The sequence below is a fragment of the Archocentrus centrarchus genome, chromosome 24 (genome assembly GCF_007364275.1).
Source record: "Archocentrus centrarchus isolate MPI-CPG fArcCen1 chromosome 24, fArcCen1, whole genome shotgun sequence".
Classification (NCBI taxonomy): Eukaryota; Metazoa; Chordata; class Actinopteri; order Cichliformes; family Cichlidae; genus Archocentrus; species Archocentrus centrarchus.
In genome coordinates, this window is record NC_044369.1 from 11,867,974 (window position 1) to 11,895,624 (window position 27,651).

The 27,651-nt window shown below is 39.1% G+C and overlaps 2 protein-coding genes across 3 annotated transcripts; both read right to left on the minus strand.

Annotated features, from left to right (window-relative positions):
- Positions 1-760: 760 nt before the first annotated feature.
- Positions 761-4,611, minus strand: hlx1 (H2.0-like homeo box 1 (Drosophila)). 2 transcript variants are annotated; one of them, XM_030721854.1, is made up of 4 exons: positions 3,963-4,611; positions 3,286-3,465; positions 2,938-3,122; positions 761-1,699 (listed from the first exon to the last, which is right to left on the minus strand). In XM_030721854.1, exons 1-4 carry the CDS (start codon positions 4,408-4,410, stop codon positions 1,370-1,372), a joined length of 1,143 nt encoding a protein of 380 aa, XP_030577714.1. In that variant the 5' UTR covers positions 4,411-4,611; the 3' UTR covers positions 761-1,369. The 2 variants fall into 2 exon arrangements, with proteins under 2 accessions (XP_030577714.1, XP_030577715.1); XM_030721855.1 differs by lacking the exon at positions 3,286-3,465.
- Positions 4,612-17,213: 12,602 nt separating this feature from the next.
- Positions 17,214-25,103, minus strand: slc35f6 (solute carrier family 35 member F6). The gene is made up of 6 exons (XM_030721712.1): positions 24,879-25,103; positions 21,814-21,886; positions 20,956-21,127; positions 19,334-19,549; positions 19,057-19,167; positions 17,214-18,446 (listed from the first exon to the last, which is right to left on the minus strand). The coding sequence occupies exons 1-6, from the start codon at positions 24,953-24,955 to the stop codon at positions 17,962-17,964; spliced, it is 1,134 nt and encodes a 377-aa protein (XP_030577572.1). The 5' UTR covers positions 24,956-25,103; the 3' UTR covers positions 17,214-17,961.
- Between the last annotated feature and the right edge of the window lie 2,548 nt (positions 25,104-27,651).

Here is a 27,651-nt window from a genome sequence, read left to right on the forward strand (position 1 = left end):
GACATAATAGACATGTAAGGGGGAGGCTGTGTCATGACATCATGCTATTAAACGTCCTTTAACCAGTGTTAACTGTCCTTTCTGTGTAAGGCTCAATCACTACAGTATTCTCATACGTTGGAGTATGAGCGGCATCATTTATTCGTCAGATCTGATGTGGAAAGTGACTGTAGATGCAGGTGATGAGCAGATGTTGATTGTATCTGTCTGGATGGATAAAATAAGCTCATTCAGGTCGTCGCTCTTATCTGGAGCCAGTAAATGTATACAAACTGTAAATTACCCTCTGGGTGTCTCACCCGTTTTCTGCGCTGCTAGAATTACAGCGTCCCGAGAAGCGAAACGCGCTTCCAGGAAGCTAAACACGTTCACGGTAGATTTATGACGACCATTCAAGATGTAAAAATAATTATGTTTTAAGACAAATGTTAGATTTGAAATGTTTAAACAATAATAAGTTCATTTGGTATTTGAAAATAATAAAAAATAAATGCCCTGCATATTTATTATTTTGAACAGCAGCTACTATTTACCCTCATATTTTTTAAAGATATTGTTGCCAGTTTACGTGCATGAACTTCTTCTTTCACTTGTTTAATTGCTGCTTTTTAAAAAATGTTCTAGTCCAAATGCAAATAAAAAATATTTTTGCATCAGTTTAAAGCAAAATTGTAGCCAAGCATGCCTCGCACAGAATTCCAACCGACCAATATTGTGACAATAATAATAATAATAATAATTAGTAATAATAATAATACGATTTCAAGGTAAGAAAACATTTTATTTACAACATTTTCAGTGCAACTTATTAACAAAATAGCAAAACTATATATATAAAAATACATGAACACTGCCGTGATGTTCTGAGATCTCATTTTTAACGTGAAACGAGTGGTTCATAACCTAAAATTAAACTCACAACCCCGTATTTCCTTCACATGAGGAAAACATCATGCACACTGAAGCTCTTGAGAGGAAAACGACAATAAGCAGACGCTGGAAGAGGCCGGAAGTCTGCCTTTAAAAAAAAAAAAAAAAAAAAAAAAAGAAAGAAACACTTTAGATGTGCTGTGGTTTTATTATAAGGCTAGACCAAAAGGAAATAAAATCTAGTAAAACTCACAGCATAATCTGGAGCATGCTGGGTGCATTTGGGCTAAAAATAATTTGACATGATTAACAAATAAAACTGTCTATTTCCTTCACGTGTTTCCAGGAATTGAACCGACCTTTCAAGTTTAGCTTCTCCACAGCATCAGGAACTGATACTGCCTCCTCAGTGTCTGAACCTCACTGTCGTTCTTCTGTCAAAAATAATAAAATCTCCTTCTTTTACTCATTGTTCGTGACCTAAATAAGCGCGCAGTCCTCATATTAGCACCTGTGATACCGCCGTGTCTGTGACTATAGCCGCTGCGTCCGCGCCGCTCGCCGGCGCGCTCCCGCTCATGATCACGCTGGTCTTGTTGTGCTCAGAAATGTCCAAGTGTCCATCAGCGCTTTCCTCCTCGGCCTCGTCGGATTCACACTCGCTCCTGCCTTCGCTCTCACACTCAGACTCCAGCTGCTCTTTGGGCTCCCTGCCGCCGGAATCGGACAGATTTTTCTCCCCCTTCTCGTCCTTCTCCTTGTCCTTCTGGGCCTGCGCCTCTTTGGAGTGTCTCCACTTCATGCGTCTGTTCTGAAACCAAACCTTTACCTGAAAACAAACAGTCAAGCAGTGTTAAACTGTCTTCTCCTTCTCTCAAATATTCCTTAAACTTTCATATAAGCTGGGGCAGCATTTCACGAGTTAAACGGGAGTTGTTGCAGGAAACTCTCTTTTCTTTCCTCTCTTGTTGATAATGAAAATTAGGGTGCAGTCAATACACTTCAAAGCAAACCACTGCCCAGTAACATTTCACTTAACCAGGTGAATCCCACATGTACTGCTCTTACAAGATAGCAGTCCAAAAGCAACACTATAAAAAAAAAACTATAACAGATGACAAAATGTTAGAACTCCAAGAGAACCCTAATATAAAATATATCCTCAAATGTGGTATAATTTAAAAAAAAGAAAGAAAGAAAGAAATATGAGAATGTGTTTCTATCTTAGTTTGTAGCATTAATGTTCCTTGGTCAGATTAAAGTCTCCAAACAAAAAACATGTGGTGAGGTGTTACTCAAGATATGGTGAGGTTTTGGCACCTGGTAGGAGGCCTCTTAGCCAATCAGGTTGCACCATACTGTACAGTAACAATGGGGCCTGAGGTGGAGGGTCACAGCTTGTTTGGGCTTTAGTTTTATTATTCATCTCAATTTTTGGTCCTGTATATAAATCTATGTGGGAACCAAGGTAAAAAAAAATAAAAGTGCTGTTTCATGAAAACAATATTTTGGGAGATTATGAATGTATACACAGAAGCACAATGTTCGCTTCACACCTTCATTAGTGTAGGCCACTGTGGGTAAAATACCCACAGTGAGAAACAAACACTGTGGGTATTTTACATTATGTGTGCAATGATTTCGAGGGCAGGGAAGGCAGCTTTTAGAACAGGGGAATTAGGAATAAACATAAAATAGAGGTTAGTTTGTCAGGGCAATTGTATGGGTTCATAACTCCTGGCTATCTCGTTTGTTTGTTTTTTATGATTTTTTTTTAATGATTCATCACAACAAGCCATTACCTTGACTTCTCCATATTAAAAGAAAACCTTGCATGACATAGAATAAATAATCAAAATACCACTTCACCCTATAAACATGACTATACACAGATAAACCTTTAAGATAAGGCAGGTTTAAATGAGCTGATGGTAAAAATAATAATCTGCAGATCTGTCTCCAAGGAAAATAAAAATAATAAAAAAAATAAAAAATAAAAAAAGGGGAAACAACATCTAAAACAGGCCAGTGCAGGCCTCATTCTCCTAAGTTAACACTGCATCTCACCTGAGCGTCTGTCAGTCCCAGCATGGCAGCCAGCTGCTTTCTGTCTGGCTTGGTGACATACTTCTGTATTTCAAATCTCTTCTCCAGTCCTTTTCTCTGCAGGTTTGAAAACACTGCCCTGGACCATGACCTCTTCCTCTTGTACGTCTGGGGCATCGTGTCTTTTGTGAGGACAGCATATGGACCTAAAAGGGAAAATAAAAGCGAGAGAGAGAGACAAAACACGATGAAGTTGAAGCAAATAAAGGCCAACAATCATAATGAACATTCTCAGCAGGTGTCTCACACATTAAAATAGAGATATAAGATATTTCTCGATCTGCTACAGTCCTACAGTGTGATTTCTACCTGGGAAGGTGTCCTGAAACTGATGCTGGCCTGATTGTCTGCTGCTGCTGCCTAGTGAACTCATCATGGAAGATGCGTCGCTCATCCCGGGGTCTATGGAGGAGAAGAACTCGCTGGCTGGAGGCTGAATGGGGACGTGGATGCCTGACTGACGGTTCAAGCTAACGATGGATGCGAGATCTGTTACAGAGCGAGAGATGAGGGGCTTCAGTCAGCACACAGTTATCGCAGAGACACACACTCACATCTCCGCTCTTTTTTGGTGGGTCAAGTTTAAAATAAATGGGGGACTTTTCTGACTTCATAGACCGGATTTGGTTTGGTTAAGTACTTCATAACAATCTTCCAGCTGCATTGCTGCTGTTTGTAGCTGATCCTGACCTCTGACCTCTTGTTAGGGGGCAAGAGAGGAGAAAATTTCCCCAAAGGACTCGTTAAAACGAGACTATTTGCGCTCTGACTATGTGACCAATCTGTCAGTGTTATAAAGTGGAGCAGGTTGCTTCTGGTTTCAGTTTCTAAACTTTGGATGTGATTTTGTGTTGTCTTGTTGTAGAACTATATGGTAGCATACAAGTGTTTTAGGAAATAAACATACCCCTTTTTTGTTGTTAAACCTTCTCTATAAATATATCCTCTAAAATGTAAATTGAATGGAATAAAACCTCTCCGCTCACCTCTTAGTGACGACTTTTCTTTGCACTTTGGATCAAAGTCTGTAGACAATATCCGATCAATTCCAAATTTGAGGTCTTTGCTTGAAGGCGGGGGGGCTTGTTGGGAGTTAAATGCCGTTCTGGGAACTGAGGTTAGTTGTAGTCCGTGTCTGTGGTAGGGAGACGCCGGATTCACCCTGGCACCGTACACTGACGGCTCCGGCGCAACAGGAGAAGGGCGCAGCGGAGAGTTGCCCGAGTGCCCCTGCTGCGCGCGGTGGTGGTGGTGTCCCATGTGCACCATAAGGGCCGACGATCCCGGGATGTTCTCCGCATCTCCAGCCTGCAAAATGTCTGCTATGCAAAACGAGGGTTTCTTCATGGTATCCACAGCGAAGCCCCCTGCGCAGTACGCAGACCAGAGGCTAAAGTTTGATGCATAAAACGGATTGAGCCCGGCCGTGTACATCCCGGAGCTTCTAACGCGTCGTGTTCTTACTCAGAAGTGGGTATAAAAGGACAGGCATGTAAAAAAGCACGGGCAGCGTTTTAGGAGGACAGATGATCGTGCTCTTTGTGTAAGTGCCAAATCGCTCTCTCAACTCTGAAATCCTAACCCTGCAGTTCCACTCTGAAGTTCCTCCGCTGACACTGATTGGTCGCTGTCTGAGCCAATGGATGTTTTGCATTTGCTCACATCACGCCCTTGTAAATGAGGATGATGTGTAACACAGTCTCTCTCTCTCTCACACACACACATGACCGGGGACTCTTTGGAGCAATTTTGATCCTTAGATGATGGATTGATCACTTAAAGAGAACCTCCTCCTCACTCATATCACCACACATTACACACAGGGACTGTCATGTTAATTTCGATTCTTCTTCGTGGAAAATGACGTGGACTTTAAATATAGTTCTGTTTTTTAACAAAGTGAGCTTGAAATGAAATCGAAACATTGGCCACGCAGTGATGCAAAATTACTATCAAATAATGAACTGTCAGCTCTTAAAGTCCCGGGCCCAGGAGAGTCTCTATTAGCTCCGTCTCATCCTGTTTTTGATGGGCTGTGATTCGCATTAAATGAGCGGATGTGCCTGCGAGATTTGCACCCAAAATAGAACATGTTTTAGTATTTTAGGATACAGCAGAAATCCTTATTTCTTCCGGAGCAGAGGGGGGGAAACTTTATAATGACTGTTAGAACTTCCCTTTTTCAATATTTGTGCAACTTTATCTCAACCTGCAAGTTGCACGGTGACGCAAATCCGTCCCCATGCTCATAATAAACAGAGGAAATCTATTCCCCTCTAAAACGAAAACACAATTAACTTCAGAGGCGATACTTCATCCGCAAGGCCCCTCAAGATTCACACACGCTGGGTCCTGGCCAATAAGATTTTATAATCAAGGACTTCACTTGCCCTTATTATAATTTATCCTGCAGCTTCGGTGCGGCTTGGTTATCCCAAATACAGACTTTTAACATCTCTGATGATAACATTGTTTTTGTAAGTGTGACTTTGTGCGCTTTCTGTATTTTAAGTTTAAATAAACTCCCCTTCACTTTCTTCTCCTCTGGTGCTGCCGTGTCTTGATACTGTTTTCGGGTCCCCTCCTCCTTCCTCAAACACTCCGATCGCATGTTTCTCTTGCATGTGTTGAAACAATGGCTTCTGAAGCTCGCGTTCATTTAGTCTTGATTCGTGCGGGCGGAAGGGCCAATGACCCTGACTGCCTGCTATCATGATGTTTTCGAGTGACACTTTTCCGGGTTAAAATTAGAAATGACATTTAACGTTTGCCCTCCACCGTGCAGTCAAAACAATCCAGGGAAGAGGATGTAGCAGACGCAGCACGCCTCGAGTTATTTCAGGTGCAGCTGATGAGCTTTGCGGTGGGAAGTTTATAAGAAAACAGGCCTCAGATCGGCCTTTGCGCACAGTCGTTGTCACTGCGTAAATTATGAGTGGCAGGGAGAGGGTGGAAACGACCAAACTCATTTTAGCCCAATCAAGTTTGATAGCTCGGGAGAGACTGCTGCTTTGAAAATATAATTTCTGGTGCACATTTATAAGTCAATCCCCAATAAATAATAAGAAATTGTAGAAAATAATTTTGAGAGTAAGAAAGCCGCGTGCAGAGGCACGGAGAGAAAAAGATTTTGAAGACATGAGTCTAAGAGCTTTTCATGCCAAACAGATTTTCATCTAAGCGATTATTAAAGTTCTTAAAGAGACGGTACCGGTGTTCACCTTCCGAGGGTGAACACGGAATAATAAGTAAACTACAAGCGTCCACAAATGACTCATTTGTTCCATGAGACATCAGTGAAATGTGTGAAATCATGGTTTGTTTGTTTCTTCCAGGACCTTGCTGGATACAGTTATTCACCTTTATTGCCCTTTTCTCGGTGAGGCTGAATAAACGATGGCAGGTGGGATCCCAGTGCCAGCGACTCCTGTCTCTGGTTACGGGACTGTGAGTACATGAGACTTGCATCTGTCTTGGAAAAAAGGAAAATTCACAGTGTGATTAGGTTTTTCTGTCTGGACACAGAATATATCATCCAAAGTTCGTGTGTGTCACCGCTTAGTCAAACGGTAGAGGTTGGGACTGTCTTTTTTTTCCCACTATTAGTGTCTCTTCACAGTCACGCACTGTACTCCAAACCGCATACTTCAGTATAGGACGCAGCTACTTTTATTTTATTGAACAGTTAGGAATAGGCCTACTTTACAGTCTAGGAATTTATGTTAACGATGATGATCCTATAAATAAAAATATTCAATATTTAATCAACCTCTTTGATTTGTACCCTCTAATAAAACAAATAAATAAAAACTCGAAACATTTACTATGCTTTATTTAAATAACAATGTTACGCTTAAAGAGGTCAAACTCACCCATATTTATTAGATTTCTTGAGGATAACTTTGTTTTTTCTTCTTTCTTATCCCATAAATCATCTCTCAGTCAGTCACCCTAAATCCTCACTCATAATTTCAGTTGCGTGCGGTCTTGGCTGGGCCTCACCCTTGGGTGTAGGTTTTATGAGTGATTTCACTGTGTGCATGCAGTGTTATGGGTTAACATGAACTCTGGGTGTTGCAGGGATATGGGCATTTGATGTGTTTGCATCCTTCTAAGGGTGGTGCGTGCATTTTTGGGCTATAGAACTATGCGTGCGGCAGCTGTGAAACAAAGCTCGTCGTTTTACTTGTATTTTCTGTGGCTGCGTTTTGCTTTCAGGTCTTTGACAGATAACGAATTATCACATAACACATAATACAACAGTCTGTGGATTGCTTTTCTGCAGTGTGCATAAAGTTCGATTTTTTTTTTTGACTACATTAATATATGATACTGCTTCTGTGCTCATAAATAGAGTTCCTTTACTTATAATGGGAGTTTATTATTATTATTATTATTATTATTATTATTATTAAGAAGTAGTATTGTACTACAATAAAGGTTTTGAAGACCTCTCCCATCACTGCTAAAATCTCCTCAAACTTTGAGCTTATTTTAAAAAGTCCAAGAAACGTGGTGATCATTTTCCATGAATCACTAAGAGCTCACTGCCTATTAAAAGACCAATAAAATATGTTGGCGGATTAAAACTCTAATGAGGGCTTAGCTGAATAATCAGCTGCAGAGTGTAATCAGAGCTTAAACAAACAACATGAACCACAAGATGTCGAAGCGTTTATGAGTCACATGCTCGCTGTGGGTGAAAACAAAAGCCGTGCAATCGTGCACTGTTGACTACCTGAAGTTTAAAGCGTCCGACGGAGCCCATTGTTGTCGCCTGATTGCTCGCTCTGTGTTTTTCAGGAAGTCTTATCAGGCGGAGGAAAACTGAATGAGCACCACGCACCGTAGCTCTGCAGGATCACATGCTGCTGGACAGAATTAAACGATTTCCATTATTACACTGAGAATTATTGCTCCCCTCTCATAAGGCTCTAGCTCAGGCCAAGATTACTATTTCTGGCAATGTTTGCCTCAGGAAGGAACTTTCGCAGATTTAATGGGACCTGGGCCATTGTACACAGCCTTCTGTATGGCACACTGCCAGCATTTCCACAGAGAGAAAAAAGAACTTAGGGATATGTCTAAAGTCAATTCAAAACAAGCCCGTCCCGTTTGTGTGACCCTGAACACATCCCGTGTATTTCAGACGTGAACTCTATTCCAGGTTGAAATGAATGGTTTCTAATTTGCATGCAGGAGGTTAAATGTCAAAGTGACAACAACCGCTGTCTGCTTTTTTTTTTTTTTTTTAATGAAACAGGACTGACTGTATGTTCAGTTACAGCCGCTGTTCGTCATAGAAAACATGATTATGGACAAAAGTATTTAATTTCTTTTTTAAATTTAGTAATAAGTAGCAGTAAAATGCATTCAAAATTAAGTATCAAAAACAAAGGTACTCTTCAGGCAGAAAAAAAATGGTTAATTTGTATTAGCTATCATACAATATTTTTCTCATGAATTAATCATATGTAAATTTCATTTTATTTATTTATTTTTTGTCTAAGCTACATCTATGCTTTCTTTTATACTGATTTTATATTCAGTTAATCTTTGTATGAAGATTAATAAGATAATGAAGAGGATGAAGCATAAAGTAACACATACCAGTAGTAAGGATTAAAAATACAGACACTTGTGTAAATGTGCTTTGGCCTTTTCAACTTCTGATATTGAATGAGCAAATTATACAAATATCTACTGTAATCATTTACTAATTACTAATTTAATGACACTATAAATAGCTATATCATTAAATAAAACCCTTTCAAAATCTCCATACAGATCTTGTCATCATCTGGTTTTGAATCAAATAGTGTTCACTCACACAGATATTATGTAAAATATCTATCTATCTATCTATCTATCTATCTATCTATCTATCTATCTATCTATCTATCTATCTATCTATCTATCTATCTATCTATCTATCTATCTATCTATCTATCTATCTATCTATCTATCTATCTATACATATATGTATACATATGCATGTACACCCACATTCACTTACATCACTACACATGCCATATATGTAACATATGCACCATTTGATACCTGATGAAGTCCTTCCTCATCCATATACTTTTTAACTTACTTTTGATTTTTTTAAAATATTTTTTTAAGCTAGAAAATGTTTGAACACTGTTGCTGTTCTTATGAATCTATTCTGACTTCTGAATATTTTCTGCACCTTATGTTTCTTTCTGCTTGAAAAAGCATTTTATGTGTTGTTAAAAAACAGTGATTTTATTGTGTTATTCTGAAAAATAAACCCATTAGACTTACTTTAAAAAATGCTTTCTGTTCAAAGTTGATGCTTCGTTTCTATACTTACCAGTTCCAATCCCCAAATCAAAAATACATCCCAAACAAGAGCTTTGCTCTCAGGATTTTAAGGTTACTGTTCCGTTAGAGGAAAATTTATTTTGCAGCAACTATTCACAAAATGCCACAAAGGAAAAACGCATACCAAACAAGAAAAAAAAGTACAAAAAAACTCAGTTTGTACTTGTGTGAATAATACATATATTTGTAATATTATGAAGATAAACTCACATTTAGCTGCTGTTTTTGCTTGTTTTCCCTTTTCTGTCCACGTCTATGGTGTAAAATACAGTACATTTACTTCATTTCAGAGGTGCTTGTATGTTACATGAGTACTTCCCTTTTATTGCACTTTTTTAATATGCCACATTTATTGCAATGTAAATATGAGACAGGACACAGGAAAGCAAGAAATTAAGGTATGCTTACACTTTAATGCAAAAATTATCACAGCCCAGTAGATACAAGATCCATATTTGGGATATAAGGTAAACCTTTAGGATTTTTGGCTCTCGGTAAAGTCTAGAGTTAATCACATTTGCTTTGAACTATTTCAGTTTTAAAAATCTTTAAATCTGCAACTTTGACTCCTTGTCTAACAACCTGCTGATCACCCACATGTTTTTATAACTATTTTAAGAAAGTGTTTAAATCCACTATACTGAGATCTGATGAGAGTAAAACCCTTTACAGCCCTGTGTTTCCTTTTGTGGTATCTGGGTTTTCACTCTTTGCTCTGCGCAGTCATAGTTGGACACATTAAGTGGTCATTAGCTGGACATTGGAGTGGTAGACTAATCACACTCACCACAGCCTGGCCTCTGCTGTAAACAACCTAAGGGGCTGCTTTAATGGAGGCTTTTAAAATATGATGGTGACTCAGTGCCTTTGGGCAAAGCCGTCTGTTTACATTAAAACAGATTAAAGTCGCTTCTTGTGCAGAGGTTCAGTTCCTTCTGCGGCTCCAGTGTGCAAATGTACACACGTATAAATCGCATGCACTGTAAGCAGTGTTAGGCTGAAGGCTGCAGGAGAGGAGCCCACTAATAGAGACACAAAGGGTCATAATAACAAACCATTAAGCTCGCTGCTGCCTCTCCAGAGGGGTGCCACGAGGAGCATGAACCATCAGGCCAGTTCAGTCAGATCTGCCTCAAACTGTAATTTTCTAATTAAGTGAAAGGAGTCAACTTGTATTTCTTAATGATGAACCAGATTATAGTCAAAGCAGATAACACACACACACACACACACACACACACACACACACACACACACACACACACACACACAAAGAATAATTACCTTCATTTGATTGCACTGAATACCAGCTTAAATATGATAAAATGTGCAAAATCAGCTGCAAAAATTGCACACTGTGCAGAGAAATGGTTCTGCAGATGCATTGAGGGCAAACAGTTGGATGTGGAGCAGAGCAGCTCAGCCTGCAGCTTTTAATATCTTTGAAAAGGTTTGGAAGAATTTAATTTTTTTATCTATCTATCTATACATATACATGTACACACACATTCACTTACATCACTACATATGTATGTATATGTGTATCTATCTATCTAGTTTTTGGTTTACTTGCAGCTCAATTTGTCTCTGGGGAGGACACATGGGTCACACTGGGACAAATCGTCCAACAAAAGCAGCTACTGGAAATAATTTTCCACACTGTCCCAGGAGTGTGTTTTACTGCTTTGGCCTTTTAAAAAAAGGCCCTGATCCGGCTGTCTGAGCTGTAAACATTTTGCCTTATATACATTTTTTTTTTTTACATGCTTAAGAAAAAGGTCTGAACTGGCTAATCTCTCTTTCTCTTATAGAGAATTAAAATGTCTGGGTTTTTAGTTAAAAATACCTGCTTATGAGAAAACAAAACTCCACATAAATTCAACTTAACAGATTCCTTTGATATATCTTCTCGGCACATTTAACAAGCTTCACTGTGGGCTGCTTATTTTTTTGGATTTTGGATGTTGCCTGTCTCTGCCATTCTTTGAACACATTAGGAGCTATAGCTATTACCCTATAGTTATTTATTTTACAATCTGAGTATCGCAGTACTGCAGACAGAATAATGCAGGCACTGACAGGGTCGGAGGCAATGACTAAAAGCAGCCACACACGCTGAAGAGCATCTTTCTATTTTCAGCAACATGCTGCCATCCAGCGGCCAAGTCCTTCTTTGCTGAGACAGACTCTGTGCTTGTCTACAGTGTGTGTGTGTGTGTGTGGCTGCTTGTATTCGTCATGCTGTGCAGCATGAATCCCCCTCCCTTATTTTTTAAGGACAAAAAGCAGGTCTTGATAAGAGTTTTAGATAAGTAGAAATTTAAGCCAAAGTAAAAACCATTTAAAAAACTAGACTCAAAAGACTTTTTAAAAAAAATAAAATTTAATATAGCATTTCTCATAGATATGAAAAGGGTGGATCATGTCTCTAAAACTGCAAGCCACTTCTCCTTGGTCAGGGTGGAGTCCATTCAGTGCCTGTATTCAACTCCCCCAACCTTGAATGTTCCCACCACCATATTTCACTGAGGGCTTGATACAGTGTGGGTATATTTCTCTCTCCTGTCAGTCTCCTTACAGTATATACACCCTTCGATTACAGCCACAAATCTCAGGCTTCAAATCATCTTTAAATGACTCTTTTTTCCATCATCTACTGTGAAATGCTGGTATGTCTTAGCCTGCCATGAGTTTTTGGCCTTGGGACTGTACTTGTCCTCTGAGACCACTAAAAGGCAGCCTTCTTTGGACAGAACCTTTGCTGATTGGAGTCTTATGTTCATCATTTAGCCTATTCTGTATCAGTGATGTTTTATGAATGAACAAAGCTTGATGGTTTGATCATCTACTGGTCCACAGACTGCTGTAGCCACATTTGGTTTGCCTGATTGTGGATTTAACAGATCCAGTTTCCACAAAGCAGATTAGCGCAGTCTGCGTGGCGCTGCCCCCTTAGAAACCTCCAGTTTAGCCTTGATTTGACAGCATTATACCCTCTGTAAACTTGAGATAAAGCCATAGCTATATATAAAAATGTGTCAAAAGTATTTAGTTAAACAAGCCTTGATAAAATCCAACTGAATATCATCTGAACATTGCTTCAAAGGAAGAATACAACTCAAAAAACTGAACTAACCCTGACATTCAGAGATTTTGGCCCATTTTGACATGATAGCATCACACAGTTGCTGCAGATTTCCTGGCTGAACATGCATGATACAAATCTCCCATTACAACACATGCTCTAATGGATTGAAATTCATTGTCATGTTCAAGGGGCCAGTTTGTGATGACATTGTCATGACATTGTGTGCTATTCTGCTTGAAGCAGCCATCAGAGGATGGGTACACTGTGGTGATAAAGGCATGGACATGTTCAACAACAACACTCAAGCAGGCTGTGGCATTTAAAAGATCCTCACTTAGTAATAATGGATCCCAAAGTGAGTCAAGAAAATATCCCCCCCCCACACCGTTACACCACCATCACCAGCCTTTGATCAAAGTCAGGATGGATCCGTGCTTTAATGCTGTTTACACCAAATTCTGAATGTTGCAGCAGAAGCTGAGACTCATCAGACCAGGCAACATTTTTCTAATTTCCTGCTGTCCAATTTTGGTGAGCCCGTGTGAATTGTAGCGTCAGTGTCCTGTTCTTTGTGACAGGAGTGGCACCCGATGTGGTCTTCTGCTGCTGTTGCCCTTCTGCTTCAAGGTTGGATGTCTTGTGCATTCAGAGATGCTCTTCTACATACCTTGGTTGTAACGAATGGTTATTTGAGTTACTGTTGCCTTTTTGCCAACTTGAAGCAGTCTGGCTAGTTTCTCTTTTTCTGACCATTCTCTGTAAACCCTAGAGATGGTTATGTGGGAAAATCTCAGCATTTTCTAAAAAACTCACACCAGCCTGTCTGACACCAACAGTCATGCCACATTTAAAGTTACATAAATCACTATTCCTCCCCACTCTGATGCTCAGGTCATCTTGACCACATCTATATGCCGAAATCCACTGACTTGCTACCATGTGATTGGCCGATGAGATATTTACATTAATGAACAATTGAACAGGTGTACTTAATAAAGAGGCTTGTGAGCACGTATGATTATTTCTACATAAAAATTATGGGTTTTCAGTGTAGTCTTGGACTTTTGGACTACACTGAATATAAATTAAAATTTTCAAATGCCAAAGATCTGTCTTTACCTGTTTTACTATATGTACGTACGCTCATAAAGTACAACAGTGAGTAGAGCCTTCCTTTGCTCTCAAATGTCACCTCACAAGAGGTTAGGAACAGCCTTTAAGATTCTGCTCCTGGTCGACATGATCATGATCAGCTAATTTCTGCTGATTTGTCAGCTCATGCTCTAGATTCAGATCTGCTATCTATGCAGGTCACTGGGAACTGAACTCATTTGAGGAAACTTTGGATAATTGCATGAATGAAGCAGGTGTTCCTAATAAATTGCTCAGTGAGCATATATAAAGTAAAAAAACAATGTTTGTTTTGTAAAGTTCCTGTATCTTTCTCTGTTGTTTTGATTACAACAGAACGCAAATAACAGAAAAATAAATTACAATAAATCAAAATGTGAATAGGTGCTGCTGTTTAAACACAACCCGCAATACTTTATTTTTTCTTCTTGTGTTCATGTGGTCTGTTAACACATTTTCCTTCATCCTGCTCTGCTACACATATAGAGATCTCTGGGGATTTATCAGTTTAACCTTTGAGCTCCCTTAGAAGGGCTGTTGACTTGACTCAGGAATTGAAAGCAGGTGTCAGCTGCTGTTGTTGGTGACATTAGAGCCTCTTAATGATGCCCTTCTTTAACTTGAGGGTTAGACTTTAGTTACATGTTCATTACATTTTTTTTTTCTTATTTGCCACTATTATATCTAACAGGAGATAATCAACTACATGGTTGGATCATAAGTGCAATGCCTACAATTAAAAAAAACAGGGTTTTCTGTTGTTTATTATAGTTTACATGATCATATCTCTGTTTTCCTTACTGGCAAAAAATTAAAAATGGAAGCAGCTTCTGGGTCTAAAAAGTGAAGCTAATTACACCTGTATTCTTTCTAAAGGCCAGGAGGGGGCGACGCTTCTTGTTTTAAAAAGTCCAATTGTATAGATGTCTGTGGAATAAGTGCCTTGATCTCTTCATGCCTTCAGGAAAGAAGATTCCTGGTGAGTTTATGACCTCAGTCACTAGTTTAAAGTCTTATTGAATACATTGCTATGTTCATTTTATAAATTAAGGTCTTCCACATACTCAGTCAATCCCTTTCCAATCTCTTTGGTCAAAGATTGCCTTCCTACAGTCTTCAGTCATAACAGAGATATTTAATTCCTCCTTCTCCAATGCTATGGCCTCTATCACCCCTGTTTTGTTGTGTTTTTTGTTTTGTAAAACCTGGTCCAACAAACTCAATAACTTTAGTCCCATTTCCAAACTTCCATTTGTCTCCAAAATTCTGGATTGCACTGTAACATCTCACCTCCGGACCCACTCACTTTACAGCAGCCTCTATGAATCAATTCAACCTGGTTTTCATTCTTGACACAGCACTTGTCAAAATCACCAATGACCCACCAGTGACCCAGTATCCTCATTGTGGGCTTTCTCACCATCCTCATCCTTCTTGACCTAAGCACTGCTTTTGACTCCATCTTCCATTCTCTTCTTTTAGATCAGCTGACCTTCATTGGAATCAATGACACAGCATTACGATGGTTTGCATCATACCTATCTGAAAGAAAGCACTTTGCTCAAGGCAAGATTGTCTGCTCTTCATCAGCCCCAATCACACAAGGATCAGTGCTGAGACCTCTGTTAATTATAATTTATCTCCTTCCTCTTGGAAACATTCGCTACCATTTTGAAATACAGCTTCACTTTTATAGTGATGATTCAACTTTCCCCCCTGTGCCCTCACCACTTGCCTTCAGGCCATCATCACCTGGATGACAATCACCTCAAACTAAATGGCAATTTAAAAAAAAAGAAAAGAAAGAAAAAAAGAGAATTATCCCTATTGAGTAAAAGACCACACTCCCTAAAATATACCTGTGGTGGTGTGGTATGGTTTGTTGTCTTGGTTGAAGGAGGGAGAGGTGGAGCAGGATGGTTCAGGGTGTGGCAAGGGTCAGGAGAGTGGCACACCTGGTGTGCATCTGCTGATTATTTATTTAGTAGGTGCAGGACCGGAGGAAAAAGAAAGAACGTGCAGAGTGGAGTATAGCAGGTGGCTGTGCAGGATCTAGAAGCACAGAAGCATTTTTCCTGTATGGGGTTACTGTAGCTCAGGAGGAAGAGCAGGTCATCTGCTAACTGGAAGCCTTGGTGGTTCCATCTCTGGCTGCTCCACTCTGCATGCCAAAGTATCCTTGGGTAAGATACTAAACCCCAAGTTGCTCTCCAATGTATTCACTGGAGTGTAAATGTTAGATAGAAAGCACTTAGGTGTAGAAAAAAGTGCTTGTATGAAGGGGTGAATGAAGAAATGTTGTATAAAGTGCTTTGAGGGCTCAGGTAGAATAGAAAAGTGCCGTACAAGAACCACCCCATTTATAATTAAGAACTGTGTGTGTGTTCTTTGCTTACTCAGCACAGTACACAAGTTCTTGTTCAAGCCCTCTTGCTTAGATTACTGCTTTTCTCTCTGGTCTCACCCAAAAAAAACCCAAAAAACTTCTTAATTGGCTCCAAATTGTACAAAACTCTCCACTGAGGATCATCACCTGCACCAGGTCCACCAGTCACATTACACCTCTCCTCATTGAGCTTCACTGGCTCCCCATTTTCCAGCGTATCCAGTACAAGATTCTGCTTCTCACTTTAAAAGCTCTAAAATATCCTTCATCCTCACACCCTTTCCTGTGCTCGGCCTCAGCTGCTCTCCGGACTGCCCCCTTGTTTCACTTTCAGACTTAGCACCATGGGTACCAGAGCCTTCAATTACTCTGTGCCTCAGTCCCATCCACTTCTTGCTCATCACATCCAGTTTCAAAACACCAAGATGGCAACACCAAAAATACTCAGCTTGTGGCTTCACAAGCAGGCTTTATTAACATCCATCTTGCACATACAGTCTGTACTTAAAACCCACAGTCCAGTTTATACTGACTTAAAGAAAAGCAGCAAACCTTCACATTAGAAAGGCTGCAGCCAGTGAATTGTCACTGAATTTCATTATATTAAACCAACAGATTGTACTGCTCTAAACACACCTGAGTAAAAATGCAACAACATTCAAGAAGTGTAATTTAATGGCAGTTCCCTTTTTTTTTCTGTACATTACAGCCAGCACCTTTGATAGAGAAGCAGGATTTACAACACAGCGTGCAACTCAATTGTACAGTCTTGATACGTGTCAATCAGTACAAATAAAACTAAGAGGGCAACATAAAGACACTTGCTTTAAATTCAAAGATTAGAAAACAACTATAGTGAGATGAGGGGAATGGGTGTACGGTGTGAATACAAAGGATATGTTAAACTAATGCCTCTGTAGTGTCGTCACAAGGATGTAAATTAAGAGCATCAGCATTTGGAAAGCATTTTGGCACAACAAATCAAACTGCAGTCTGCAAAATTATAAGCACCTGGATGATTAAAAAAAAAGAAAAAAGGAGACAGCATGATGATGGTCTATCATTCTGCAAAAAATGTAAAAGTGATGTTGACAGTATATTTTGGATGAAAATGTGGCTTAGCTATTTAGCACTGAAAATTAAAAAAAGTTCAAGTTCCTTCAAAAACATGTAAGAAGGTCAGGAAAAATATTGACATTGGCTATAAATGGTTTTTTATATATATATATATATATATATATATATATATATATATATATATATATATATATATATACACACACACACACACACACACACAGTTCAACAGAAAAGTAAGAATCCCTTAAAAACCTGTAATATAAAATCTACTCCAGGCCACCTTTTCTACACACTGTTTCTTTGATCGAAAAATGTGACATTTTGTAAAACAAAAATCAATTTTGCAGATTGTTAGATGAGAAGATTAATAAGACTCATATGTGTGGTAAATATGCAGCTGTTTCATTTTGCTTAGTATGACAGGAAACGGCTAATCAGCCTATTGACACTTCTGAAGCTCATCAATCAGCACAGTCATGTTTGCTTGGATGTACTGAAGGAGAGAAAATGTGCAGATAGTTAGTGTGGCAGAATGATGCAAGGGATAGGATGAGATGAAGACAGATGATTCGCTATGGTGAGCCCTAACAGGAGCAGGCGAGAGAAGAGGATGCTTGTTTGTATTCAAACAAAAACTATGGAAGTCATGTAGCAGAGAGTTTCTCAGCTTGGCAGATTTTGTTGCATTTGGACAGAAGCAGTGTTTCCTCCTGTTCTAGCGGTATTAATAATCTCAGCTAACTCTCTGAAGAGATGGAAATGAGCACATTTTTCTCCAAAATGTCAAACTTTTTATCTTTAAGACAGTTTTCACACTCTCACCTGTTACAACAGCATGTGACAGAAAATCTGAGGTGTGAACAAAAGATTTTTAATAGTAATTACAGCAGCGTCTCTCACAGACCATCCATTAACCCAGGACTGTCTGTGCTGTGTGTGTCCACAACTTTTAGCTGTTGTCACCAGACTGCACCCGGCCATCATTCAGCAGTCTCTCTCTTTCTACTGAGCTGCCTTCCTCTTCATTCACCAGCCTAGCACAGCATGGTATCCTGCCCAGCAGGGGGCGGTGCAGTCCGTTGTAAAGCCCTGTACCCACCAGCAGCACCACAAAGCCCAGAACCTGCAGCCCGTGAAACTGCTCCCAGCCCAGTGCCAGGCTCACCACCCAGATGACCAGTGTACGCAGGCTGTCCAGCACCATGCGGGTGGTGGCGCTGATCTCTTTAGTGACGCTGATCCCTGCGAAGTTGAAGAAGGCGATGCTGACCGTGTTGCCGAGCAGAGCCAGCAAAATGAGAGGCCTGTAGCCGATCTGACAGAAGGCATCCAGTGCGTCCTCCAGAACCTGCCGAGGGTTGTTGGCAAAACTTCCAACAGGGATGAAGTACATGGGGATGAGCAGCAGCGACAGGACAAAGAAACCAAAAAAACCTGCAGAAACAGAAACAGAACTTATTTCAGCCTGTAGTGTGTGATTTTTTTTTCCTTCTTACCATCAAGCCTAGTAACAGCCTTCATGAACACCTGTGAACAGTCCAAAAACAATCATCCCACTCATTCAAGGAAAAAAAAATCAAAAAAAAAAAAAAAAAAAAAAAATCACTGTGGTTTTAAAAAACATTTTTGCAAATCTATTTTGCAACTCATTACCCATAACTCAGTGGGGTAACTTCCACTGTGGGAACCACTAGCCTCTAATTAAGGTGAATCAGCTGTTAAAAAGAGCAGAAATTAATCAGAAACAATGTTATGATATGTCTAAGATGTACCCAAGCTTCGATAATATATGACAGCTAGTGGGATCAGAATTACTTCTTGCAATGTGACTTTATTTTATCTTCTGAAGGTTGACCGTTGCCCTCCTCACTACTGGCATACATTAAACACTGATAATTCAGTTCACTCATTTTGTTTTTGCAGGTTTGTGGTTTGTGAGGATACACATCAATCCTCAAAGGATCATCTCCAGCACCAGAGATCTGATGTTCTTGTAGCAAGAACAGAAACACGTGCTTCGCGTAGCTACTTAAAACTGCTGTACCTTCAGTTCCAACAGCTCGGAGAGGATGGACGTCATGTGTGTAGACAAACTTTTCCTCAAGGACCATCTGCACTGACACAATGATCTGAGCCATGATGATCAGAAGATCTCCTGCGGGACAGGAAAAAAAAAAAAATCCAAATTGACCACAAAAGTTAATCACATCTAAACTGGGTCAAAACCACATTTTCATGCAAATTCAATCATATCAAACAAACAAAATGACCCAATCAGACAGCCTTCTTATCAGGAGTTTAAAAAAAAAAAAAAATCTTACCAGTGATCACGTCACTCAGTTTGTGTGAATCATCTTTGTTCCCGCTGACAAAGTCAGCCAGGCCCACTATCACCAGGCCCAGGATGGTAACAAAGATGCCGATCCACTGACTGAGTGCCAGGCGACGCCCCAGAAAAGCCACCGAAAGTAGACCGGTGAAGATGATGACGGCTCCACGGAGCATCTGGAAGCTGGAGGCACTTGTCATGTTCAGAGCTGAGGGAAAAAAAAAGAAAAAAAAAAAAAAGGTTTTAATGGGACAGATTTAAAAAAGGACTGTTTGCCAGTCTGTCACTGGGCTATCTGTCCAGGGTGTACCCCACCTCTCATATGGCAGGCCATTTTTCCGTAATTACATTTCAGATATCTAAAACTGCATTTTGACTATCCAGAATGGCAATTTAAGATATCTGCAATTACATTCTGACTAGTAAGAATAATAATTCAAGATATCGTCAATTACATTTTGAGAAGTCAAAATTCCTTTCAAGATATCTCAAATGACGTCACCGGATTCGTCATTTGACAGGTCACACATCCCTAATTACAATTTAATATATCTCAAACATAATTGACTAGTCAAAATTACGTTTTAGATATCTGAATTAAGCGATTGCATGTAAGCCCCCTTGTGCTGTAATGAGTTGTCCAAACATGTATGTAGAATTTCAGGTGGCTGCAATGGTGCTGGCCGCTGTGGAGAAAAAAGGTAATAAAATGCAACAATATAGAAAGAGCTCCTCAGTATGGGATATGCGGAGAGCGCGAAAATAGTGTACTTAAAGACTGCTTAAGAAATCTGCAGAGAATCTCTGATTTTATGGCAGACCATTTTAACAAACTGCCTTATAAACATTCTGCCAAAATGCTCTGTAATTCAAGATATCTCAAACATCATTCTGACTAGTCAGAATGTTAATTTAAGATATCTTAAATAGAAAAGCCGTCTAATTCAAGATATCTGTAATTCATTTGGAGATATCTTAAAAGGCATTTTGACTAGTCAAAATTACAGTTCAAGCTATCTCTAATTTAGTTTTGCCTAGTCATTATTTACTTTCAAGATATCTAGAATTTAATTTGCACTAGTCAAAATTATTTATCACCTATCTAAAAATACATTTAAGATATCTTGAATTATGGTGTCATTTAAGATATCTAATCATAATTATGACTAGTCAGAATAACAAACGAGATATCTCGAATTAACTTTCTGACTAGTCATAATTCAGTTGTAGATATCTGAAATGTGAGTTTCAGATAGTCAGTAATTCATTGAAGATATCTTGAATTGAAGCCTCCATTCAACTCAATGGTAAATCTGACGTCATTTCGACCAGTCAGAATGTAATTAGAGATATCTTAATTTGCTAATACGTCTAGTCATAAATCAATTTCAGATATCTGGAATGTAAGTGTGGTGAAACGGATTTTATGTTAAAACGGCCTGCCATACCTCTCACGCTATGACAGCTGGGATAGTCTCCAGCCCAGCCATGACTCTGATGTATACAAGTGTATATACATTACACTATACTGTGTAATGTAAAAACTAAGGAAAACTTTAAATAAGATTTAACATTTCCTTTCCTATTTATTAGATGCAGGCTGTGGACACTTACCGACATACATGATGGAGGTGGCTATCATGTCGCACATGGCAGGAGGGAGGAAGAGGAAGGGGTTGAATCTCTGGCCAGGATTGATTCTAGGTTCTGGTCGACGTTTGTCTTGGCAAACCAAGAGGTAGAAAACTGCAAGACAGCTGAACTCGCCCAGAAACATCCACACTGCCTGGACAGTGAGAGAGAGGCAGAGACAGACAGGAGGTGATGGCATTTATTTTGGGAAGAAAACTGAAGACATGCACTGGTTACTGTTTAAAACCAAATGTATCATTTTGTTTTCAAAAGGTTCCTGATGAATCTTAAATAAGTTTGCTACTAGCCACCAAGCAGTTGCAAAGAGGTTTTAGCTGCAGCACAGTATACCTGTTTGCAACTAATTTCATGCCAGCAACCTCCTGCATTCACTCTCCAACTGAACAAGGAATACATACTTTTCTCTAGTGACCACACAACCAGCTGGATAACACACATTCACTGATGTGTGAAGTCACTGCCCCATGCTGAACCAGGAAAAAAACAAAAAGAAACCCCAAACTACTGGGTTAGGTTAATAGAGCTGGTGGGTTTTGTTAGGTACAGCTGTGAAATGCAAGTAATACCCTTGGACACTTAACACAAGAAAACCAATTTAAAAACAAATTATTGTTTGAACAACAACAACAAAAAAATCTGTTTATAAGAAATACATCAAAATTGGACAGATTTTTCATTTAAAATAAGAACTATATAAGTATAATTGACTTAAAAAAACATTAAAATCTAATTAGATTTTGAAAGTGTTCAACACTTCAACACAGACAAGATTTTAACTGTGTGTTCAACACTTCTGTTGCTACCAATTTTATAGCATACCTGTAGAAAGGGGTGAGAAAACGCATGCTCAGGCCCATCCTGGCAACCCTTTGCTTTAAACATATCAGCCCATCTGTCAGACAAAAGAAACAAAACAAAAAACCCAACATTATTACAGCTTAATTATGGATGTTTAAACCAATCAAACATAAAGTGAAGAAAATGACAAAGTGGATTACACACGCAGGGTTTTTTTTTTTTTTTTTTTAAAGTTTGAGAAAAGTGGAAATTACTTTTCTTATTTTGGATTCTTTCACATTATGTCTTCTTTTGGTGTGAACATGTGGTGACGTGTAAATTAATTCCACTTCACTCACATCACATTTGTTTCACAGCCTGCTGAAGGGAGACAGAATGATTTAATGGCGTGTCTTTTAACTCGTGAAGTTAATGAGTGCTTAAGTCTGCATAAACCTTTGATTTTTACTGTCAGACAGCATGACTGGCATGTGAGCGTCCCGGCGGCCTCAGTATGACGCAGGATTGTGGTCTTTAAAAGTGATGACATAGCACTTTCTTGAAACCTCTAAACTCATCAATACACAAAGGAACCTTGAGTGGGTCTGTCAGCTTATCTAAATCTGCTCTTACTCTTCCTGTTATTTGTGGTCTGTGTGCTTTGGATTAAATCTCTTTAAATGGTAGATAGTTGCATGAAAGAAAAGATGGAAGTTCCACTAAAACTATCATCCTCCAAGCTGTAACTGATCTCAAGTTGTATGGCTTTTAAGGCAGTGAGGCAGCACAGAGATGGGGCTGGTTTCAGGTGAATGTTGTGAAACTTGACCTGGAACTTGTCAAGCTCCTCTTAAGTAATACGACATGGCCCGTTTTGTTTGACACAAACTGTGATTAGCAGCAGAACTGAGATCTGTTCAGCTGACACAACCCACAAAAGGACAAAGAAGTGTGTGTCAGCAAAGGACAAAGCGGACGTCCCAGATTATTGGAGAAGTTAAAAAGCTGAATTTCTTGTTTCACTGAGATGACAAACCTATTCCTATCGTGACAGCAAAACAGAGCTTAAATACAATAAGCATTCATTCTGATAATCTATGACATCTAATCAAAATTACCACCAATTTATATATTTGGATTTTGAGCAAAAAAAAAAAAAAAAATTAAAGACATTTGTAAACAGAATTATTTAATTAGACAAAAAAAATCTGTGATTAATTATGATGCAGTCAGTGGGTGACTGAGCACATTGTGGCAATCCTGATAAAACAGAGAGCAGCATTTTGGTTTGGCAAGTTGGTTTATTGGAAACAGTCTAGGCTTAATGTTTTAGTAAGTCCTCCATAGAATGCGGAGTTCCACAGGGTTCAATTTTAGGCCCACTTGTGCTTTCATTCCCTTATCCCCAACTGGTCACAGTGGATGGCTGCCCCTCCCTGAGCCTGGTTCTGATGGAGGTTTCTTCCTGTTAAAAGGGAGATTTTTCTTCCCAGTGTCGCCAAGTGCTTGCTCAGAGCGGATCGTGTGATTGTTGGGGCTTCTTTCCAATATTGTTGGGTCTTAACTTTACAATACAAAGCACCTTGAGAAGACTGTTGTGAATTGGTGCCTTCTATATAAATAAAACTGAATTGAATCTGCTGTTTCCTCTTATTTCACCTTCATGTTTTAATGTTCAGCAGACAAGGAGGACACTCTGTCTAAAAATTAACAGTGAGCTCAAAGTCAGCCAAAGGACTGAGCGTCCAGGTTTGTCTAACACAGACATCATGATAATGATGTCATATAGTTGCAGTTCTTAGAAAAGTATTTGCATACTATCAGGAACTGCTTCTCTTGTCTTGTTCTTTCTTGCATGCAGAAGTTAAATATTCTGACAAAACTTCTTGTGCAGAAAAAGTCATCTAAAATTTTGATTAACCCAACTTTGATGATCACATTAAGAAAATTTATGTAATATGCATTTTTTTTTTGCATTTTCTTATATTTTAATGACCAAATGATTAGCAAAAACAATGATAGTTGCCAACCTAAAATGTATGATAGCCTAGTTTTCACTCCAGCTACTGCATTTAACTGTAGTCTATAAAAATAGCTCAACCAGACTTTATCTCTGAGACCTGAGTGAACAGATAGCATGGTGATAACGCCACACAGTTGCAGTGCTACTTTTTTATAGCCTCAAATTTAGTATTTGCATCCCTCACATCCCAAAGTTTTTCTACAAGGGTCGATTCCACATCATTACTGAAAAAGTCTGTGATGCTAAAATGGCTGTTTCATTGCAAATGATAAGTATTATAATTAAATTTAAAAATTTATTTTAAATGGGTTTACTTTATCAGCAGCAAACCCAGCAGCCAGACCTCCCTCTTTTATTTGTTTTGACGGACATTTATATGACATCAATTATTTTAAGTATTTCAGTGACTTTTTAAACATTTTATTTCTTTTAAATTTATTACATTTGTAATAAATTTAAAATAAATAAATTATGGCAGCTGGTACAGACTCCTATAATTCCTTAATAACTTCAATGTGATGCATATTTTTCAAACATAAATGAAACAAGCAAATCCAGTGTGTTTTAAATTTATATATCAACTAGTTCTTATGGATTTAGTTGTTTCATTTAATTTTTTAATTTTTTTTTTTAATGTAGATGATTCTCGATGGATGAAATGAGTTGGACTACTTTTTATTCCCCTTTTTCTGAAGCTGACAGACGCCTGACCTTTACTTGGAAACGAAATAAGTAACATCACTGTGCAATGTCCCCACACTGATTAGTTTCACATGAGAACAGGAAATTATGGCTTCGTATCACACACAGCTTGATAAATGCGTTAATGTTAGCCGCTTGGAAAGCTAACAAGGAAACGCTGTTGTTACCAGCTAACCGGTTAGCTGGCTGTCACAGCAGCTCTACGTTACATGCTGCTTTAATAAACGAACAAGCTCGATTTGTTAACGTCTCTAAACAATTAGCAGACGAGCACTACTCATTCACATTTTTATGTTGAAACACTAGTTCAGCTCGTTTTGTGGCTTCCTAGCAGTAACGGTAAACACACGACAGGAGAAATAAAACAATTAAATCCACTTACTTGGCCGACAGAGTGTTGATGGAGCCGGTCGTGAGCATGAGTCCCGCGAGGAACATCTGGTATTTTGTCCAAGCCATGATGGACGTGTGAGAGGGTCGAGCAGCACCAGGAAAGGGAGACCACCGAGTTGTGCTGTGCTGAAATTTACCGCTGGTTGTTTACTCACGCTCCGCTGGCTCGCCTTTGCCTGTGAAGGCCACATGACAGCTCAGAGTCAGCTGACTGTTGAGCACACTGCGTGCTGCCTTCACGACTCTTCGGAAATAACGTAACCTATTTCTTTTGACTATGGAAAATGAAAGTAAACAGGCCTATTTTAAGAGTTTTAGTTGATTCAGTAGACATATAAATAAATAAAGCTGATTTCATTATATAAAGGAAATTAATTGAAATACAAAATTAGAGCAATTACAGTTGTCGGAACTAGTGGATTTAAACTGCTGCTGTGCATTTGTGAGTTAAAGATGTGAGAAAATATGAAAATCCAGTACTGTGCAAACGTCTTGAGCCACCTCTCATTTCTTTATATTTTGCTTCCAAGGAGCTAGACTTTTCTTTAATTTTTAAAGTGCTCTTGAGCAATAGTTCTCCAGGCTTTCTGAAGGTCTTTTTCTTTGGACATTAGCTGCTTTTAACTCATCTTAAGTCCAGTCTTTGTACCTGACCATTTTAATGTTTTGTTTGTTTGTTTGTTTAGCCACTTAACACTGACCTGTGAGATATTCAAGGATGAGAAAGGCACCTAAGTCAAGGAACAAATCAGTGTTGTGTCTACAAATGACAGACAAATTAGAATAAAATAAAATAAACTGTATCGTTAGGCACTTTGTCACTAACAGCCTGTGGCAAAAACACATAATTTGCTCCCATTTCTTTAATTAAACCTATCATAAGACAGGTGTAAAATAGTAATTTTGCAGCAACAAAGAGCTATTAGCCTGAAATTTTGGCATATCTAGGAATGGTGTGCTCTGTGTCCTTAAAAAATTTAAGAGAACTGGACAAGTGGAGGACAAAAGAAAAAGCGGCAAGCTTAAAAAAAAAACAACCCAAAAACCTAGCTACAGCAGATGAACAGTATTCAAAAAATCATGTGCTTAAAAAAATAGGAAGAAATCCAGCAAAAACCTGGCATAGTACCTAACAGACTCATCTGGTCCTTCAGCTGATCCATCTACTGTTCACTGAAGCCTCATCAGAAATGGTCTCAGTGGAAGGGTGGCTGTCAAAAAGTCATTCTTAAGAAAAGGAAACAGGAAGAAAATGCTGAGGTATGCCAAATTACACAAGAAAATCAGTGGGAACAGGTGTTATGGAGTGATGAATCCTAATTTGACAGAAGATACCTATCCAGCATACCTGGATATAAAAACACACAATGGAACACTATCAGTCATGGATTGGCCTCCCTAGAGCCCGTACCTCAACATTAGTGAAGCTTTGTGGGATCATCTTGACAGAGAACAGACCAAAAGACAGCCAGCATCCAAAGAAGAGCTTTGAATGTCCTGGAGAACTATTCCTGAAAATTTCTTAAAGAAATGACAAGAAAGCTGCCTGAAAGACTTCAGGCTGTGTTAAAGAATAAAGGTGGTCACACCTATATAGATAGCATCCTGCTGAGTCATGAAAAATATCCAGTATACTATATTTAAGTTAAATACTAACATGGAAAACTGCAGTAGCCCAGTGTCTGTCCTTGATATCAGTAGTTTTATTATACAGTGCTGAAGCAGTCTTAACTCATGACCAGATTTTAATGGATTTAGATATTATTTGAACTGAAATCCCTCTTTTCATTCAAGTTATCACATCTGATTCATCATTGCTTTCCATCCAATGCACTTAAAGTCAGTGTTTTCTAGGTTCCCTAAACGTAGCATGGCAGGCACCGTGGATAAACAGCAGGTGGAGACAAAGATCAGACAGACCAGCTAAGATCTCAAACTGGGACCAGAGTAAATCCCCCCCTCTGTGGCCTCACATTGATTAAAATTAGAACATGCATTCCACTTTCCATGAGGATGCTGTCCCATATTAGGTCATTCTATGACTTTTCTAAACCTATAAATAAAAGATCAGCGTCATTTAAGAAAGTAGACTTACAGTTAAATTAGGGACTCGGGGTATAGATTCATCACCACAGGGTGCCATATCAGCTAAATGAACCCCTTTTTGTGTTACTCGGACAATCCTCGCTGGAAACACTGAGAACATCAAGCTCTCGCAGCTTCTATTTGCTGCAGGGATATTTTCAGCTCTTCTCGTGCTTTCGCTCCTCTGGCGTTAAAGGGTGCTAAACAGAATTCTTGGTGGCTTCCCAGACAGCTGATGAGAACAAGGAGTCATCGCCTCAGTGACTCCCTGTGAAGTGTCTCATCTCTCCTGCCTCTGCACACAGCCGTAAAACCTCTCGGCTCCTACCACTTAACATTTAGTTATCGCAAGTTTGTTCAAGTGCCGCCATGAATGAAAAAAAGGACAAGTTCTTGATATTGCTTTTAGACAATAAGAGCACACCTGCAATAAAGACAGCAGGGATGTGTTGCATGACTTTACTGCAGCCAGACTGTGCTGCAAAATTTAACAAAAAAGTCAAAAGCCTTTCTGCTGCCCTCTGCCAAGGCTCCAAAATATAACAAGTTGTGCTTTTGCCCCTGCTCCATCTCTCTAACTAGTTTCAGTGAATTTAGTTTAATAGTTTTCGTGCACTATAATAATACTTTGTAAACACACCTCAACCTCCACTTTCATCTTGGTGGAGAAACTAGAG